The sequence below is a fragment of the Arachis hypogaea genome, chromosome 10 (genome assembly GCF_003086295.3).
Source record: "Arachis hypogaea cultivar Tifrunner chromosome 10, arahy.Tifrunner.gnm2.J5K5, whole genome shotgun sequence".
Taxonomy (NCBI): Eukaryota; Viridiplantae; Streptophyta; class Magnoliopsida; order Fabales; family Fabaceae; genus Arachis; species Arachis hypogaea.
In genome coordinates, this window is record NC_092045.1 from 110,896,414 (window position 1) to 110,916,216 (window position 19,803).

Here is a 19,803-nt window from a genome sequence, read left to right on the forward strand (position 1 = left end):
CACTGAAGGGCTTAGTCATGTGGAAAAGATAGAAGAAAATCCTCAAAGAAGTCGGAAAGTCCAAAGTGTGACTTATAAATTGATAAATTTTCAAAAAACCCCAAGAGTTGGGGTGAAGTTGGGTAGGGGCAACACAACAGTGGCGCAAAACAGCCATTTCAAATTCAGAAAACGGAAGAAAAACACCCAAACGGGTAATCATGCTCTCATACATATAGAAAAAATGAGGGACCTCCTCGGAATCCCTCCCAAAACAAACCCGGTCTTCCAGACCCAGGGCCATCAACTCATACTTGGGCTCATCCTCCTCAAGAGTACAAAGGCGATGATGAGTGCGAAGATGGGTGATGAACTCGGCATCAACCAAGGGTTCCTCCCCCAGGACCGTAACATCAACCCACTGAGCAAGAACTTCTACAGAAGACATTTTTTCTAAAAATGCGACGAAAACCTACAAAGAAAAAAAGAAAAAGAATAAAAAACGAGAGTCCCTAAGGGGATACGAAACTTAACAGAAGCCTACAACGTCACTTCTCCCTCTCCAAAGAAAACAAAAAACATGCAAGCAAAAGCAATTAACAGAGGGAGAGGAGAAAGAACCAACCTTTGCCGGAAAAAGGTAGGAGAGGATGAAAAGCCTTCAACGAAAGAAGTCCCACAAACCGATATGAAAATGCTTCATGGATAAAAGTGAAAATTTGAAAAATCAAAGAAACGAGACAAGGAAAGAGAGAGAAAGTATTTATAGGCACGTTAGGGGCATAATGGTAAAAGCGGGGCAGCCATTAATGAGAATGCACCGTTACCAAGGCCATCAATCCCTACGCACATCCCTAACGAACACGACGCTTGATTAGACGTAACTGTCAGAACCGAAAGGCCACGAAAAGCCACGTCGGTTTCAGATCATCACGTCGGTCCTCCTACAAGTCGACAACGATCCCGAGTAGAATACTCGAACCCAAATCTTGAAAAGAAAATTGGGCTCGAGTAGGGGCACTGTTCATACCCTGGCCCAATAATAAAGGCCCATGATTAAGGAAAAGGTCTAAACCAAAGGGTTGGGCCTCACCCCGCACCAATCTTCGTCTTATGAAGTCGGTACTCACCACGACTTGCTATAAAGAAGTCGGGTACGAGGGTTAGCTGGCAGATAAACACTCATTCAAAAGAGTAACTGCCACAAGAATCTCTCTACCTACTTTACAGAGCCATATCTTAACCTCCCTAAGATAAAGGGACGGTTAACACCCTAAAAGGGTGGCACTACTCCAACGGTGGTTATTGGTTCGCCACTATAAATACGCTAACACCCCTCAGATATCTCTAAGTTCCAATACATTCTAAACCTGCTTAACCCCCGTGCTGACTTAGGCATCAGAGTGTCCTTGCAGGTACCACCCCTTTTCCTCATACGAGCAAGTCGGACGGAGGCCCTCGAGGTGCAGACCCACTTGAAGGCTTCTTCTTTCAAGCGATTGGGCCAACCAACACCATCCAATCCATTAATCTCCGGTTACCCACCGTAACAAATATTATATAGGGTTTATGTTTTATTATATCTTAATATTTATTTATTTAATTATGTATTAAGAATTTTAAAACTGTAATTAGTTTTTAATTTAATATATAAATATTAAATAATTACACTCTTGCAAAACATCATTTGGTCAACCTGTACCCAACCTTTTAATTAAAAAAAAATCAAAATACGGTAATTGTATAACTCAAACTCTTACCAAAAAATTAATGCACAATTAGTTGAAATATAGAAGTATTAATATTTAGCATTTTTGTTTTTGATGGGCCAAACCTAAGCCCAAAAATGGAAGGTGCTGTGTTAGGGCAAATTAGATTATCTTAACAGTTAACTGAATGAATCAGCACAGTACAATCTATGCAAAAAGAGAATTAAGCCCAACTGCATGGCTGCATGCACACTTCAAGAAATGGGAATCAGGTGGAAAAGAAAATGTTTTATTTTAGAATGTAGATAAGATATTCTTTGAAACAGGGTTACCATAACCATTACTGGTTAGAGGGTTTATCCTCATTGTAACTAGCTGAACAAAATGAACTTAAATCTTGTTTTTACACTCAAAATTAAGGGAGTAGTTGCAGCTTATCTCAAAATGTTAGCACTCACATGCCCTTTTAATATTCCGATTTCCAATTCTCATAACAAATTGTGTATTCAAAAACTCAGCACTGATTGTGTTGAATCTTTCGAGAAAATCTTCAAAAACTAATCATATGTCTGTGTGCGTATTTTTACGGATGCCCATGGGGATTGTATCTTATCTCATGAGAATGTTTTTTTTATGTGAGAGATTAATTAAAGTAAACGGTTGAGATTAAATTCATCAACATCTTAAAAATCTATATCCTGTTAAAGCAATTTGTCCTTAATTCTACATTGCTTTTATGAGTGCTTTCATTCCTGTATCTCCTTGGGTTAGTTCCTCTTTTAACACCATGTATGTCGTTTTAATTGTCGAACTGATTAGTGCTTGCTTTTACTTTCAATGTTTTTGTTCCAGACCTCTTGAACAACACAACAAAATTGTAACATGTCAGTTGAAAAGTAGAATTATTTGCTGACACTTTAATTAGAGAGAAGAATAATTACAGAACCATAACTTTAGTCTGAATTATAAGGACTCACTTTGAATTAAAATGACGGACAAGGAATAACAAATGCAATTTCTAATTAGACATTTTTTCTTTTGTCAAATGGATTAGACAGTCTCCAATAATAGGTATAATTACATCACAAACTTACCCACACTACATACTCAAATATCCACAATTTTAAAGGTTCCTATTCACCATTTGGCTTTGTCAAAGTTCAAACTCGAGGGCAGTATTTTTTCCGAGTGCAGCATTTTAGAAAGCATGGTAATGTGCCATCTCAACTAGACCACAACTGCAATTAACCGTTAAACAAGGATTTCCTCACAAAGGAAATAAATTAGAAGACCATTGTCAAATTACGGAGGAGTGGGGAAGGAAGAAGGTTGTAACACGGAGGAGCAATCATAGTGGCAGGAAAACCAGGTAGCGGGTGGTGAGTGGATTGGTGTTCAGATATATAACAATGGTTAATTTGGCCCTCTTCTCATTTAAATCAGCCAAGAATGCACCACAATTAGCCTTAAACTTTTGATTATACTTTGATTCTTTTTTTTAACTCCATATTTTTGCATATACTAGTTGTTTCATTAAATTAGTTGTTCCACAAAGGTCTTTTTCATCCAGTTTCTCCTATGCTAATGGTGGTTCTGGGGGTTATTCTACTCAACTCAAGTTGTTGATCTTCCAATCTACTAACGGCTCTCGAAAAGTTGTTGCTGGCAAATGACATGGAAGCTTCCATCATATGGCGCAGCCGCCTTTGCTTTATCCTCGATATGCCCTGTGAAACCTCGCTTATCGAAGGGCGTTTCTTAGGTGATTTGTGCAAGCATTTGTGTGCAATCTTAGCGAGCTGCCTCACTTCTCCAAGGTTGCATTTTCCAACGAGTTGCTTGTCAAGAATTTCATCTACACCATTGTGATCCATAGCAGCCTTGCAATAAAAGTAAACTTAGCAAATCAGAAAGAAATCTCTAACATCTAGGAGGGATAATAACAAGAATGATACCGTGATTCATGATGAAGTATCTTACAAGGTTAATGTACTCCATCAAGTTTTGATGTGGGTGGATGGCAGTGATGAGCTCAAATATTATGACACCGAAACTGTAGATGTCACTCTTCATTGTTAACTTGCTTGTCGAAATATACGCGGGGTCCATGTAACCATAAGTACCTTTCAGACCAGAATTCCGGCCATCAAATACCTCTTCCTTTGACAGCCCGAAGTCGGCAACCTACACAGACAAATTTTGACAATAATTGATAAGACAAAAAATATGATGATGAATATAGAAATCTCAAGTCTCTCATTATTCTCTGGACAAGACAAGAAATATTGTTTCATTGTAATGTAACAAAGATTTGCTGCATAAATTCCAACGTCAATGTTATGATCCAATTACTAATTCCAAACAGGAAATTAGCTTCACAATCTGTATTAAAATGCACTTGCTAGAACAAAATTACCTTAGCTCTCATTGAGTGATCTAGTAATATGTTGGCAGACTTCAAGTCACGATGTATGACAGGTGGAACTGCCTGTTACATCCATGTTTATATTAGCCAAATTCATTTTCAAGGAATAAAAGAGAGCATTTATCAGTAATCATACGTACCCCTTCGTGAAGGTACTCTATTCCATGTGAAATATCAAGAGCAACTTGCAGCCGATCGTCCCAACTCAATTGTTTTTCTTCACCTAGGTGCATTTGCAGACTATTGTTAGATAATATAATGACAGTGTGGCAACTAAACAAAGTGTAATCTTCTTGCTAATTTGATAACATAATCATGCTAGCATCAATATAGGCTAATTTGAATCAGAACACATTGTAGTTTTCTGTCAAACCATAATTGTATTTAAAGCATTTATATTCAAATTTCTTGCACTAATTTTCATCTATAGACTATAATCTTTCTAGATCTTCCTCTACCTCAACTTATTTGATTATACTCCATCTGGTCCACTTCTCCTTACTAGGGCCTCTATATAGATCTTCTTCACACTTGCAGATGCCCAACTCACCTAAGAGGAGCACCTAAGAGGAGATTCCCCTAACTTCTCAACAATGAGTGCAATCCCAACTTCCTTTCTAATACACTCATTCCTAATCCTATCTCGGTTTCTAGTGTGTCCACACATCCAACAAAATATCCCACTGTAACATTTAGGCTATGTTTGGATTGATGAAATCTTAAGGAGTTGAGTGGAACAGGATTTAAGGGAGTAGAAGCTCAATGACACAGTTATTATTTTGTTCCATTGTGTGGATAAATGGTCATTGTATGAAGAAAATAGGATGTTTCAATAGAATAGCATAGAATCTAGTACATCACAAATAAGTCCACTCATTAAATCAAACAATCAAAACCCATTAGAATCCCTCGGGCTCTATTTCGCTCCAGCTTAAATCACCAAACCAAATTCTCAACAACAGAGATGTCACGTCAAAAATGCTTTTAACATAATAATAGGAAAGATCATCCTCTATCAATATAAAACATTAGCTAAACTTTCATCACTTATGGATTGATAAACAAGTATGTTATCAAGAAAGACTACAATGATGGTGTGACTACTAAACAAATAAAAAAAGTAAATTTGGCTATTTATTTGATGACAACAACATTATCATGAAACTGTCCACATAGGCTGTCACATTAAAATATCTCAAGGTCATATCAAAAAAGACCATCCTCTTACCATATAAAAGATTAGCTAAACTTCCATTACTCATGAACTGATAGACAAGTATGCGCTGTCCTTTATCTACACAATATCCAATCAAATTCACAAGATTTCGATGATGCAGTCTTCCAAGCAGAAGCACCTGAACCAACAACCTTGTATAATTCATATATGTTCAACAACTTTAGATGGTTACTGACATTAGACTTACAATATTCCGTTGGGTTGCTTAGTTTAGAACTAATGTCTCCAATTATCTAAAGCACATTTGAACTGTTGAAGTAAGTGATCTTTCTCCTTCTAAATTAATATATATATATATATATATATATATATATATATATATATATATATATATATATATATATATATATATATGCCTTGCAAAATACAGGAACTCATTTCCTTTCAAAACATTAACATAAATACAGTCAACAGTAATCCTTATCCATAGCATTAGCTTATAAATCAACAGATATTTTATTTATTTATTTATTTATTGCCTTTTCTTTTTCCCCTGAATTCTGAAACCTATCTAAAAATGGTTATTGGCTTATACCTCCGTTTGGAATTCTTTCTCCCCTTGTTTGGAATTAGGCGCAAGAACCTTCACAGCTACCACCTCCCCTGTAGCCATTGTGGCTTTATAAACTGTGCCAAATGATCCTTGCCCCAAGGAAGTTGTGAAATTTTGTGTTGCCTTTTGAATTTCCCTGTAACATGTGATGGCTCAGTTACACCATTATAAATTTGTAATGCCTCTCTAATAGCATTTCATTTTCATATATGAATGCATGACCATGTCCTACTTTGTCCTTTGCTTTTTACTATTGAACAAATGGTACTATGTAAATAAGAATTTGCAGGGATATTATCTAACATATAAAGTAACTTTATTATCAATGGACCAAAAAAATTTCCCAATTCTACAAGCTAATCATCAACACATTTTGACGTTAATAGTTATATGTTTGTGACCTAGTAGTATTAATCAATAGAAATATTTGACAAAAACAAAACAGGTAAACCTCATGCTTAATAGAGAAATAAACATACCTATACGAGTACTTTAAAATGCCTGATGCTGAAGCAAAACGATCTTTGCTTTGATTACTCCACCAGCTGAAATGAGAATTTTTCTGTACATTATCATATCTTGATGGAGCTATGGAACTAGTTATAGAAGCACTGATGTCAGTGCTTGTTCCCAATCCATTTGTTCGTATTGGAAGAGTTGTTACACTATTCTCATTTGCAGATCGTCCAATATTCACACGTTTCTTGTACCACCTTATGCCAAAAAATATGGCACAAGATATCAGAATTCCAAGGGCCAAACCAACAGAGACACCAAGAATTACTAAATCAGCTTGACGAACCATTCTTTGATCCCTCTTCAAACAATGAAATCATCTTGCAGACTGCAAGTACTACAGAGGTTCACTGTCAAAACATTTATGTTAACTAAACACCTCTTCTAGCTAAACCTGACATCAATCGAACTCTCAATACAGTGAGTAATACAATTTCTTTTTCTTCCCTCCCTTCCCATCTAAGATCTCAACTCACAAATACGGGGAGGTGCAGTCATGAAGAAAACAAAATGCCTACTTGTAGAAAAGGATCCGCATTAATGCATCAATGATCAAAATAATTATAAATACACTATGTTGATAAGATTTGCTAGTTTAAAACAGGTAACACTTATAGATAAGTGTTATAACCTCACAACAATAGAAAATTAAAAAAAAAAGAATTAAGTTAAATCTTAGCAAAAGTGCATACCAATTATCAATACTGAAATTCTCGATAAGTAGTATAAATATTTAAAATTATTACATAAGTATGGAACAAAACAAACCATAGACATCCTAATTATGACAATAACGACCATTTTTCTTTTAAAATTAAAATTATTGCTTTTAGCGAAACCAAAATGACTGTGCCACATTACTAGTGTTCCTTAAGATAGATCATACATCCTTACTCCTAAAAGATTGCCCAAAATCAACAAAAACAAGGAACAAAATTACATATGCTTTTATCAATTTTATGATTTAGATTTTAGATAACAGTATTTGATCGTATCAGGTTTTTAAAAGGACGAGAGCAAAAACAAATAACAAGCACTCCAGCATAAATAAATAAATCGCAAAATAAAGAACAATTTGAAACAAGGAGAGCTTCGATGAAAAAAATCCACATACCAAATCAGCAGAAGAGCCTCCTCATAATGCAAAAATCAGAAGCTTAACTCTTTTGTGGTTCAGTGAAGCTTGAAATTGAGGGTGTTAATGGTAATTTGCAATTGTGGATGAGTTTTAGGTCAATAGTCAATGGAGGTTTTTGTACTTGTGCGCGAGAAAGATAAGAGAGAGCAAAGTTAGAGTTGAAGAACGAAACTGCAGAGAGAGAGAGAGAGAGAGAGAGTAACTGATTTTGATTGAAAGGGTGAATTGGAATGAATGGAAAATAAAGAGAGAATTTGGCGTGTAAGTGCAGTTCCAATAGAAACTGAGTGGGATTTAAGGTTTAAAATACTTGAAGAAAAGTGAACCCCCCAAACAAAAATAAAAGAGAAAATGGTAAATAACAGAGATAAAAGAGAGTCTAGCCTAGAAGTCAAATGAAATAATCTCTTTATTCTCACCTCAAAATTTTGAGTTTGAGTCTATTCATAATTTAAAAAAAATGATAAAAATTCAGGTGAAATCAACTTTACATGAAGTTGATATGTGAGAGTCTTTAGATAATTTGACTAAATTTTTATCTAACGACTATCAAATATCAACTTTACGTAAAGTCGACTTCACCTAAATTTTCACTATAAAAAATAGAGATAAAAGGGCATTCGTCTGGGAAAGGGAATGTTTATTAATGAAACACCACATTACCTATACAGGATATCTTGACCGCATATACTTCCTTCAACTATTCAATTTTTATCCACAAAGAGCTGCTCAAGAAAATTCTTTTTCTTAAAAGAAATAAAAAATAAAAAATAAATCATTAAATTAATTATTATATATTTTAAAGTAAAGTATTAAAATTATTAAACATTTTACAGTAGAATAATCAAATTTATCATAACAACGTAGTCCAATATTTTTATACAATAACTAATATTTTGTATCTGTATATAACATTATTGCATAAAATTTACTAATGTAACTAATTTCGTGATGAAATTTTGTACTTGGTATACATGAGCTTTTAAATGCAAATCTCAATATTGTCCTGTAACTGAAAAAATCAAAAGAAGAACTCCACATGAAAACACAGTTTAATAATAGGGAAAATTTCTATTTTTCAACAACCATGTTATATCAACATTAAAAGTTGCTAACCAATCATTCACCCAAATATGAATATAATATAATGATTATATTTATAGTCAATTTTATAAGTAATATAATCAATTATGCTTTACATTTATAATCAAAATACAAATAATAAAAGTATAAAAATACAACAAAGACTATTTTTTGTGTTTATGAAAATTTGATTATGCTATTACGTAAAAGTTTGATTACATTGGTCTTTACTGGAAAAATATACGAACTAACATCTATAAATATATCTATAGAACACAATGATTATTAATTATTGATTTTTAATATTCACATAATATTTTCGTTTTAAACATATTTTAAGCGTTTTGAAGTTTATGTTAAAAAAAAAAAAGGACAATGAGAAAATAAAGTGGGTGCCGTTGGTTTCATTTTAAGATTATTTATTCAAATAAATAAATATTTATTTTTCTTAGTAACCAAGATATATAATAATCATTATTACTGATTTAATAGTAATCGAAACTGACTTATAAATATTTTTGTACAAACCATCTTTATATTAATTATATTGTACATACAACTTTTTTAGAATTTTTACAACAATGTTGTTAGCTTTTCATGATATTCGCTAGCGTATTTTTTTCTAGAAATTATTCTTTCTAAATAATAATAAAAATATTTCGATAATGACATGCTTTGTTGACAAAAGTGATTGTTAATTGACACAAAAAAAGTGTTTGTTAATTGTCTAGGAGTATATAAAGCATTACTTTTAAAAGTATTATCGTTATAAATTACTGTACTACTCGTAATTTTTAGTTATATCATTTATGTTAATTTCTATGTACTAATATATAAAATTAAAAAAAAAAGTATACATATAAAGTTAGCTACTTGTTATACAATGGTTATTTCTCAATTTTTCTATTATTTAGCTAAAAGTTAATGTAGAAAGCTTTAATTTTATATTGAACGATTAAAAAATTAACTCTATCTCTAAACAATTTATTATATAAATAATCATAAATTTTTTTATTTATAGATAATATCTAAACAAGAGTTTAATTTTGATATACTGACAGAAACATTGTAAAACGTTTTACACAATCATGCAATCACATCCGCTTTTTTTATGGCCATTCACGCGTCAATATAAAAGATTGTTATTTTTTCTGGTGTGTCATTACGTAATTAGATGCACGTGTAAAACTAGTTTACACTGCTAATGCATTAAAATTAAATTTTCTAAATAAATAAGAGTTTAATTTTAAAATACAGACAATACAAAATATTTTATAGTCGCCCAATCACATCTAATCTTTTAGATGATCATACATATAGTCTATATATATAAAATAATTATTTTTAAAATGTATTATTATATAATTAAATACACTTATAAAATACTCACAATATTTTAAAATCAAATTCAACAAATAATTTGAAGCAGCGTTAAGTTGAGGAAGAGGTAGAAATAGAATCAGTGAAAACAAAGATAAAATAAATAAAATCGGACAATTTGACTATTGTTCTACCAATTTTGGAAATTTTGGTGCCATTATTTTTACATACTTTTAGCTATATATATATATATATATATATATATATATATATATATATATATATATAAAAGAATAGCTCTAGGGTAAATTTGTTGTAGTACGTAGTGCAACTTTTATTTGTATTTTGCTATGATCTCTTTGACCAAACATATATGTTTTTATGTTTTTTATCTTTATATTACTAAGACACAAAATATGGATTTTTTTTAAATAAAATAAACAAATTAAATAATTTTTTAAATAAGATATTAAAAAAATCGTATTCTAAATAATAAAATTAAAATATCTTATTTGAAAAATTATTTAATTTTTTATTTTATTTAAGAAAAAAATTCCCACAAAACATACACCCCCTTTAGCACTATTAGCAATATTTAGTTGTTTTGTATTTTTTGAAATATAGCAAAATATATATGGTATATTCTGTAGTGTCTTTGTTTGCGTTTGTGACGCTAAACTTAGTCATTTCCGCCATTTCTTGTTGTTTTGCCTCTTCACGCCTGCATCTCCATGTTGTTTTTGTATATATTTTTTAAAAAATTATGTCATGTGTACATTAAAATTAGTTACTAATATAATATATATTAGACTATAAATATATATTAAAAATAAATTAAATTACACTTATATTTATATAAAAAAATATTAGTAGTTAATTTTAGTATACAAATAATATTTTTATTTTTTCAAATATATGTATATTTCGTCTTTCTAATATTTGGTGTTTAATATTCAACGCATAGTGGCAGCTCAATTAAGTTTTTAATTTTTGGTATATGTTATATTTTTTAAATATTACTTTCTTCTCATTTTGCACTGACAAGTGTTGAGAAAGAAAAAGAACATGAACCTATAATCATATATATATAATGTTGATGAGTCTGTTTTTTTATTGTTTTTATAATACATTCAAAAAAAATCTAAACAATTCAATTTTTTTTTTTGGTGTATTGGTATTTAAATGGTAGAATGCAAGGTATTATATATATATATATATATATATATATATATATATATATATATATATATATATTATATATATATATATTATATATATATATATATATGCTCCTTATTACTATTTAATAATTCTTAAATTATACAAATAAAAAAGTAAATATCTTAGATTAATAGTCAAATTGATCTCCAAAAAATAATTTGATTGTCATTTTTATCTTTGAATAATTTTTTAATCAAATTAATTTTCGAAAAATTTAACATCAATCTCTTTTGTTCTTCTATTTTCGGACTAACAATTTCCGTCAACGACAATACACATGAAGCATTAACTGATACGTCTGTTGACAGCTGTTACCCAAATGGAAGCTAATAAAATATGTTCACTATATTATGTTAAAATAGTCCCTAGTCCCATTTTATAAATTCTAATCCCCAAAATCCATGAAAATATTAATCCATCTTACTAAGTGGTGTTGCAGTGGTGCAGAGCCATTACCCAAGTTTAGAAACCACGATGTGGAGCGCTGATGGAAGACGAAGTGGTGGGTTGTCACCGCAATCACTGGGTAGCTTCGATTCTAGCTCCTTCATACGAAGAAGAAGGATGAATATGAACAGAACCTATTTTTGTGGGCTGAAAATTATGATTAAGAAATCTGAAAAATTAGATAATTCAGGATGGTTGTTCACACTTATCTAAGATATCGGGTGAATTTAAATTGGTATGAACTATTTCTTCTTGAATTTCCTTCACCATGAATGTGAAATTCACTTTTTTTCTTGACATATGCAGAAAGGCAACCACTGTAGTTAGAGTAGTTAAAATATTGATTATTTTCATGTTTGTCCTAATAATAGTGTTTATGTTAATGGTTGGAGCACTTTGTATGTTATCTGTGAGAAAATAAAAAAATTATAAAAGTATTAGTGATCTTGTAATTTTGTTAGATCTTGTTAAGAGTATTGATGAAATTTAGTAAATGAAATTGGACATTTTTTTTCCATTAACAAAGTAGCAACCTGTGTTTTTTATATTACTTTAACCAATGTTTACACAACTCTAGAAACAAGTAAATAAAAATAAACACTTAATTAATCATAAGATAAATTAAGTCTAATCATATATATTAAAATTGAAGCATTTGCATGTCTATATAAGCATTCTAACATAGTCTTCATAATAATACCAATTATATTAACCAAGTCTTCATAATATCAAGCATAAGTTACCTAATTTTGGACTATACCAAATGATAAATAAGGTTTGATGATTATCAGTGGCTAATAGAATGAGGGTTGAATCTTGGCCCATTTTTCTTTCTCGTGTAAACTAGCTTTCTGTTATGTAAATATAGGAGATATTTTGGTTTCGTCTCTTAATTCGGTAGGAGATATTTTTGTTTTGTCTCCTATAGTACAGAATCTAAAATAGATATGAGAGTAGAGATTGACACACAGATATATCCTGGTTCAGCTACCTAGTGCAATGTAGCCTACATCTATTCTTCATTACAACAGTGACAGAATTTCACTATCTTTTCAATAGATTACAATCACTAATTCTCCCTAAAATTCTACCCAATCCTATTTGGGACAAGTCCAGTTTCTAACTCAAACCGAACTTGACTAGGACTCCAACTTAACTTTCAACAGCAAAGTGCTAACCCAACTTGCAAGAGAATCCCAACAGGATCATGACACAAAATAGAAAAACATACAAAGAATTTTTGAGATAACTATGACTTTTTCTACAAGTCAAGCTCACTGCCTTTTTTCACTTATTGACTTTTTCTAACCTCACTATGTTTGCCTTTTTCAATGAGACTCAGACAGACTAAACTTAGAAAAAGAAATACAAAATAGTAACCATGAAGGAGAAGAACTTAGAATAGCTTAGAAAGCTATGAGAACCGAACCAAGTGCTCTATTCTACTCTCTTGCTCAATCCTTGGCTGTTCACCCTTATTATAGAAGAGTGAAACCTCCAAGGTTTGAACCAAATTCTACACTTGGGTTGTCTTCTTTCTCCTTCATCAGAACTTGCAGTGACTTGATCAGTGGAGAGAGAGAAGGCCGAATCTTTGACATGCAACATACCTTTCTCCTTCATTCTTTTTCTTCAGGTTCCTTTGATCTTGACCATGAATCTTTTCTTTGGCTCCAAGTTTGGTTTTGGACAGTGGATTCAGGACAAAGCACCATTGACTTCTTCTTTTCCATGGTTGCTTGATTAGTGCTTGAAGCTCAACAGATTTCTTCATGGTTTGTTGTTGAAGCACGAACAGGGAAAGTAACTTTTGAAGATGCTCTGTCCGAATGGAATTTGCTTCTTTGTTGTAGCCCTTCTTCTTGCTTGAAATTGGAAACAAGCTTTTGGTTCCTCACCGAGTCCTAGCTTCAAATCTTTTCTCTTTCTTCTTTCTTAGTTCAATAACTTGATGTGATAGGAAAAGAAAAGAAGAGAGAGAAGAGAGAGATTGTGTTCGGTGGAAGTGAAACAAAATTCAATTAAATTTTAAGTTGATTACCCAGTTAGATACTAGGTTGAAGAGAAATGAGTTTGGATGTCACCATCGAATTGGGCTTGAATCTTTATTTGGGCTAAGTTGATTTCCTTCTTCCCTATGGTTCAGCTTGTCCCATCCTTCATAGATCAAAATTTGAGTGACTGGAGTGATATGGTTGAAATATGTGTTGGCCAATATGTTTTTCTTTGTGGGCTTGATCTTCTGTTTCTTGAGCCGGCTTTGATTAAATTATTTTTCTGCAGACTTAAACAAAAATATCACACAACCAATTGATAAAAACCAATAATGTTTGATAATCACTTTAATCAAGTTTTAGTTTTCCAAACTTAACAATCTCTTCCTTGATGGCAAACATTATTAAAATAAAGAATTAAAAGAGATTGAGAGTAAGAAACTTCCCTTTGATAATTTATTTAATATGAAGCATCTCTTTTTCTTTGATCACTAAGCTCCCCCTAAATATTTGCTTTTATCAACCTGTGAAAACAATTTCCAAAAAGCCAAAAGATTTGCAAACATTTCTAAAATATTACATCCTGTAAGGCTTTTTCAAAAGATCATCAATCAGCTCAGGCAGCCATGAGACAAAAATATGAATTTTCATAAGTTCAAAACAGAGGCAAACATTTTTATCAGCCCATTTTGCAGTTCATTTTTCTTTGTTCCTTTTCTCATGTTCAAAACATTCAAAACAGAGGCATCTATTTTCACAGCCCATTTTTTAGCTCATTTTCTCCCCTCTTTTGTCATCAAGGAGAGAACCTGCAAAAAAATGTCACTAAACAATCCAAAATAGCAAATTAAACAAGTAGATTACTAACAAAGTTAATAAACTAATTCTATTACAGCCATCTAGAAAATAGTATTTAAAGTAGTATCCAAAGTACCAAGAAACACAGTGCCATCAAATAGAGTTCATAATTCATAATCAACAAAATGTCAAACTTCCAAGGGCAACATAGGACACAATTAGGCATCAAATTCCTCTTTTTTAGTCTCCAAGATGTCTTCTTCTTTTTCGGACATTACCTGATCCTCATCAAGTGAATCAACGTGCTTCAAAAGGACTTTAATTCTGTCATGAGATTTCATCAAAGATTTCTCAGTTTGAATTGCAATCTTCCGGGTTTGCTTGCTTGATTGGACCATCTGTTTGGTCATATATACAAACTCTTGAAGGACATCTTTGGCTACTCCAGTAATTAAGTACTTGTGGGAGTCAGAAGTGTCAGCCACTGAAAGTGAGGGAAGACTTTCATCTTCACTTTCATCCAAGACTGGATCCTTGGTTGTCTTGGTGCCCTTTCTTTTGGTTGTTTCATTGCACTACCGCCCTTTAGAGATGAAACTTTATCTTCGACAGGCTCATTACTAAGACCAATTGAAAAATATTCAAAGATGCAAGTCAAAAACATCCCATAAAAAAGAGAAATATTTTTCTCACTTCTAACACAGTCTAGCATATGATCGATCATGAGGTAGGCAAATAAAATAGGAGTAAGATTCAGAATAACATATAACACCAAAATCACATATGGTAAATCGCTGGTATGATCCACTTTGGAAAAGAATTATGTGAGTGATGATTCGGTGTAGTTGGGTTCTAACAGGACCTAGAGCCTTATGGCTGGGAATCATACCATCCATAAGTGAAAAAATTTCACAAATGCTAGCCAAGGCATCCTGATGAGAGATACCTAGATGGTCATCCCGTTTTTCAGACATGTATGTTCTCACTCTGATGTCTTTATAACCGAGGGCATCACTAATGGTCTCCTTATTCAAAACAAATTGACAACCCTTTACATAAGAGTGGATTTCTCCCTCATGAAAGAGCAAGTTAGCATAAAATTCTCTAACCAAATTCGGATATACTGATTTTCGAATCTTGAAAAAGTTTTCCCATTTCAAAAGATTAAAGTTAACTTTAAAATCAATTTCTTTTTCAGTCAGAGCCTCAAGGTCAACAACAAAGGTAGAACAGAAAAAACGTTTTGAAAGAACTTGTTTGTGAAACTCATAATCCATACAGGAAGAAAAGTGAAGAGGATCATAGTGAGAATGAGAAAGTTTACCAAATTTGATTTTGTAGTCAAGGGAGTCAATGTTAGGAGGTTCCCTGCTAGGTTTGAGAACTGGCCTTCTAGAGGCTTTTGAAGGGCAGCTAGAAGGGGCAAATCGTCCTGAAGGATGAGGTATAGAGCGAGGAGGTGGAGATGGTGCATGATCTTCTTCATGCATGGGACCCTTTCCTTTTCCTTCCTTTGCTCGAGATGACTCGGACCCTTTTGTGCTGAGGAAGCCCTAGGATGAATGGTCTTTCTTGCCATGAATTTCGTCTGTTGAGGTGATTGAGATAAAGATGAGTGAGAATGAATGTGTATGTGAGTGTATGATTGAGGTTACTGTGAGTGAGAAGGGTTGCGAGGAGGTATATAGGTGCCAATGTCTCTTCTAGTAGCAACCTTCTTTCTCATAATAAAAAAGAGAAGAGTGAGTAGAGGGGAGAGAGAACGGCGTAGTGGAGTAGTGAAAAGAGAGAGATTTTCTTGATTAATAAACCATCTTTAATGCATAATGAAAACTTATCTTAAAAACATAAATGTATTCAATAAAATGGGTTTTAAAGAGAATTTTAAAATTAAAAAAATTATGTAGTTTTTGAAATAACATAACAAGATAAATTTGAAAGATAACTGAGAGATATGACTTGAAATAGAGAAGAAAGAGAAAGAGAAACAAAATTTTAATTTTTCATGATCAAGGTAAGTATGAGGCCTATTTCATTTAACAAAGTTTATTTCACTTAGGCCCAATGGTGATGAAAAATCACTGGAGACCACTTTGAGTTTTACTTCAAGCTCATATCTCAGAAGATTTCTGGGCCTTGTTCAAGCCTTATAGAAGAGTTCATCATTTGCCCAATTTTGTTTCCCTGTGACCTGTGAGACAAAAACAACTAGAAAAATATTAGACACAGTTATTCCATAGATTTGATATCGATCATTCCCAGGGCAGTTCTTAGTTTACATAACCTATCTTCACACAAAAGTTTTGTGAAGATGTCAGCCAATTGATCCTCCGATTTTACAAATTGAATATCAATAGTTTTTTTGTGCATATGTTTCCTTATAGAATAAAATCTAACATCAATGTGCTTAGTTCTTAAGTGCAACACAGAATTTTTAGAGATATTTATGGCACTCATGTTGTCACAAAGTAAAGGAATACTATTAATTTTTAGTTTATAATCGGAAAGCTGAGTTTTGAGCCAAATTAATTGTGAATAGCATGAGGAGGTTGATATGTATTCGGCTTCAACAGTGGATAAAGCAACAGTAGCTTGTTTTTTACTTGACCAAACATTTAAGGATTGACCAAGAAAATAACACATCCCCGACGTGCTTCTTTTATCCACACGGTCACCCGTAAAATATGCATCACAGCACCCAACTACACAAAAATTATTAGTTCTAGGATACCATAAACTAAGGTAAGATGTGCCTTTTATGTATCTAATTATCCATTTTACAGCTGAAACATGTGATTCCTTAGGGTGAGATTGAAAACGAGAACACACACCCACACTTTGTACAATATCCGGCCTAGAAGATGTTAGATACATAAGTGATCCAATCATACCTCTATACCGAGTCTCATCAATATTTTTTCCATTTTCATCATTGTCAATTTTAATATTAGGATGCATTGGTGTACTCATGGGCTTGGAAATTTCTAAATCAAATTTCTTTACCAATTCATTGGCATATTTACCTTGGTGCACAAAAATGGCACTAGGAGTTTGTTTGATTTGCAAACCAAGGAAGAATGTGAGTTCTCCCATCATGCTCATATCAAACTCACTAGTCATTAATTTTTCAAATTCTTCATATAAGGATTCATTTGTCGATCCGAACACAATATCATCCACATACACTTGAACAAGTATGAAATGATCATTAGATTATTTTATGAAGAGAGTAGTATCTGTAGTACCCCTTTGAAAATCATTGGTTGGAGCACTTTGTATGTTATCTGTGAGAAAATAAAAGAATTGTAAAAGTATTAATGATCTTGTTATTTTGTTGGATCTTGTCAAGAGTATTGATGAAATTTAGTAAATGAAGTTTGACATTTTTTTCTTTCCATTAACAAAGTAGCAACCTGTATGTTTTGACATTAATTTAACCAATGTTTACACAACTCTAGAAACAAGTAAATAAAAATAAACACTTAATTACTCATAAGATAAATTAAGTCCTATCATATATATTAAACTTGAAGCATTTGCATGTCTATTAAGCATGCTAACATAGTCTTCATAATAATACCAATCATATTAACCAAGTCTTCATAATATCAAGCATAAGTTACCTAATTTTGGACTATAAAAAATGATAAACAAGGTTTGATGGTTATCAGTGGCTAAAAGAAAGGGGGACGTTGAATCTTGGCCCATTTTTTTTTCTCGTGTAAACTAGCTTTCTGTTATGTAAATACAGGAGATATTTTGGTTTCGCCTCTTAACTCGGTAGGAGATACTTTTGTTTTGTCTCCTATAGTACAGAATCAAAAATAGATATGAGAGTAGAGATTGACACACAGATATATCCTGGTTCAGCTACCTAGTGCAATGTAGCCTACATGCAGTCTCTATTACAACAATGACAGAATTTCACTATCTTTTCAATATATTACAATCACCAATTCTCCTTAGGATTCTATCCAATCCTATCTGGGACAAGTCCAATTTCTAACCTAAACCAAACTTGACTAGGACTCCAACCTAGCTTTCAACAGCAAAGTGCTAACCCAACTTGTAAGGGAATTCCCACAGAATCATTACACAAAATAGATAAACATACAAAGAACTTTTGAGATAACTATGGCTTTTTCTCTAAGTCTAGCTCACTATCTTTTTTCACTCATTGGCTTTTTCTTACAAACCTCACTATGTTTGCCTTTTTCAATGAAACTCAGACAGACTAAACTTAGAAAAAGAAATACAAAATAGTAACCATGAAGGAGAAAAATTTAGAACAGCTTAGGAAGCTATGAGAATTGAACCAAGTGCTCTATTTTACTCTCTTGCTCAACCCTTAGTTGTTCACCCTTGTTATAGAAGAGTGAAGCCTCTAAGGTTTGAACCAAGTTCTACACTTGGGTTGTCTTCTTCCTCCTTCATCAGAACTTGCAGCGGCTTGGTCAGTAGAGAGAGAGATAAGGCCAAATCTTTGACATGCAACATATCTTTCTCTTTCATCTTTTTTATTCAAGTTCCTTTGATCTTGACCGTGAATCTTTTCTTTGGCTCCAAGTCTGATTTTGGACCATGGATTCAAAGCAGAAGCACCATTGACTTCTTCTTTTCCATGGTTGCTTGGTTTGTGCTTGAAGCTCAGCAGATTTCTTCACGGTTTGTTGTTGAAGCATGAATGGGGAAAGTAACTTTTGAAGATGCTCTATCTGAATGAGATTTACTTTTTTGTTGTAGCCCTTCTTCTTGCTTGAAATTGAAAGCAAGCTTTTGGTTCGTCACTGAGCCCTAGCTTCAGATATTTTCTCTTTCTTCTTTCTTGGTTCAATTGAATTTTGAGTTGATTACTCAGTTAGATACTAGGTTGAAGAGAGATGGAATTGGATGTCACCACAAAATTGGGCTTGGATCTCTATTTGGGCTAAGTTGATTTCATTCTTCCTTATGGTTCATCTTGTCCCATCCTTCATGGATCAAGATTTGAGTGAATGGAGTGATATGGTTGAAATATGTATTGGCCAATATGTTTGTATTTGTGGGCTTCATCTTCTACTTCTTAGGCCGGATTTGATTAAATTATTTTTCTGCACACTTAAACAAAAACATCACACAACCAATTGATAAAACCAATAATGTTTGATCATCACTGTAATCAAGTTTTAGTTTTCTAAACTCAAAAAGGTTGTACAAAATACTTAGCAATATGTCTATAATGTATAAAGATTCTAATTCTTAGCCCTTTACAAAATACATAAGTCAGCCCCTAATACCCAACACATATCACACATCTTTGTCTTTCTTCCTCGGGCGTTTGAACTCCAGAGTTGGCATAAAAAGGATTAAGCTAGCTAGTTTCTTTGTAATAGTAGAACTGGTA

General features: G+C 32.6%; 1 protein-coding gene across 3 annotated transcripts; it reads right to left on the reverse strand.

Moving 5' to 3' along the window:
- Nucleotides 1–2,691: 2,691 nt before the first annotated feature.
- On the reverse strand, nt 2,692–7,974 carry LOC112716558 (calcium/calmodulin-regulated receptor-like kinase 2). 3 transcript variants are annotated; one of them, XM_025768481.3, is made up of 8 exons: nt 7,534–7,974; nt 6,383–6,747; nt 5,886–6,039; nt 5,342–5,468; nt 4,254–4,336; nt 4,105–4,176; nt 3,669–3,872; nt 2,692–3,568 (listed from the first exon to the last, which is right to left on the reverse strand). In XM_025768481.3, the coding sequence occupies exons 2-8, from the start codon at nt 6,706–6,708 to the stop codon at nt 3,251–3,253; spliced, it is 1,284 nt and encodes a 427-aa protein (XP_025624266.1). In that variant the 5' UTR covers nt 6,709–6,747; nt 7,534–7,974; the 3' UTR covers nt 2,692–3,250. The 3 variants fall into 3 exon arrangements, with proteins under 3 accessions (XP_025624266.1, XP_025624267.1, XP_025624265.1); XM_025768482.3 differs by having other exon boundaries at nt 6,383–6,756; nt 7,534–7,904; XM_025768480.3 differs by having other exon boundaries at nt 6,383–6,769; nt 7,534–7,887.
- Nucleotides 7,975–19,803: the final 11,829 nt, after the last annotated feature.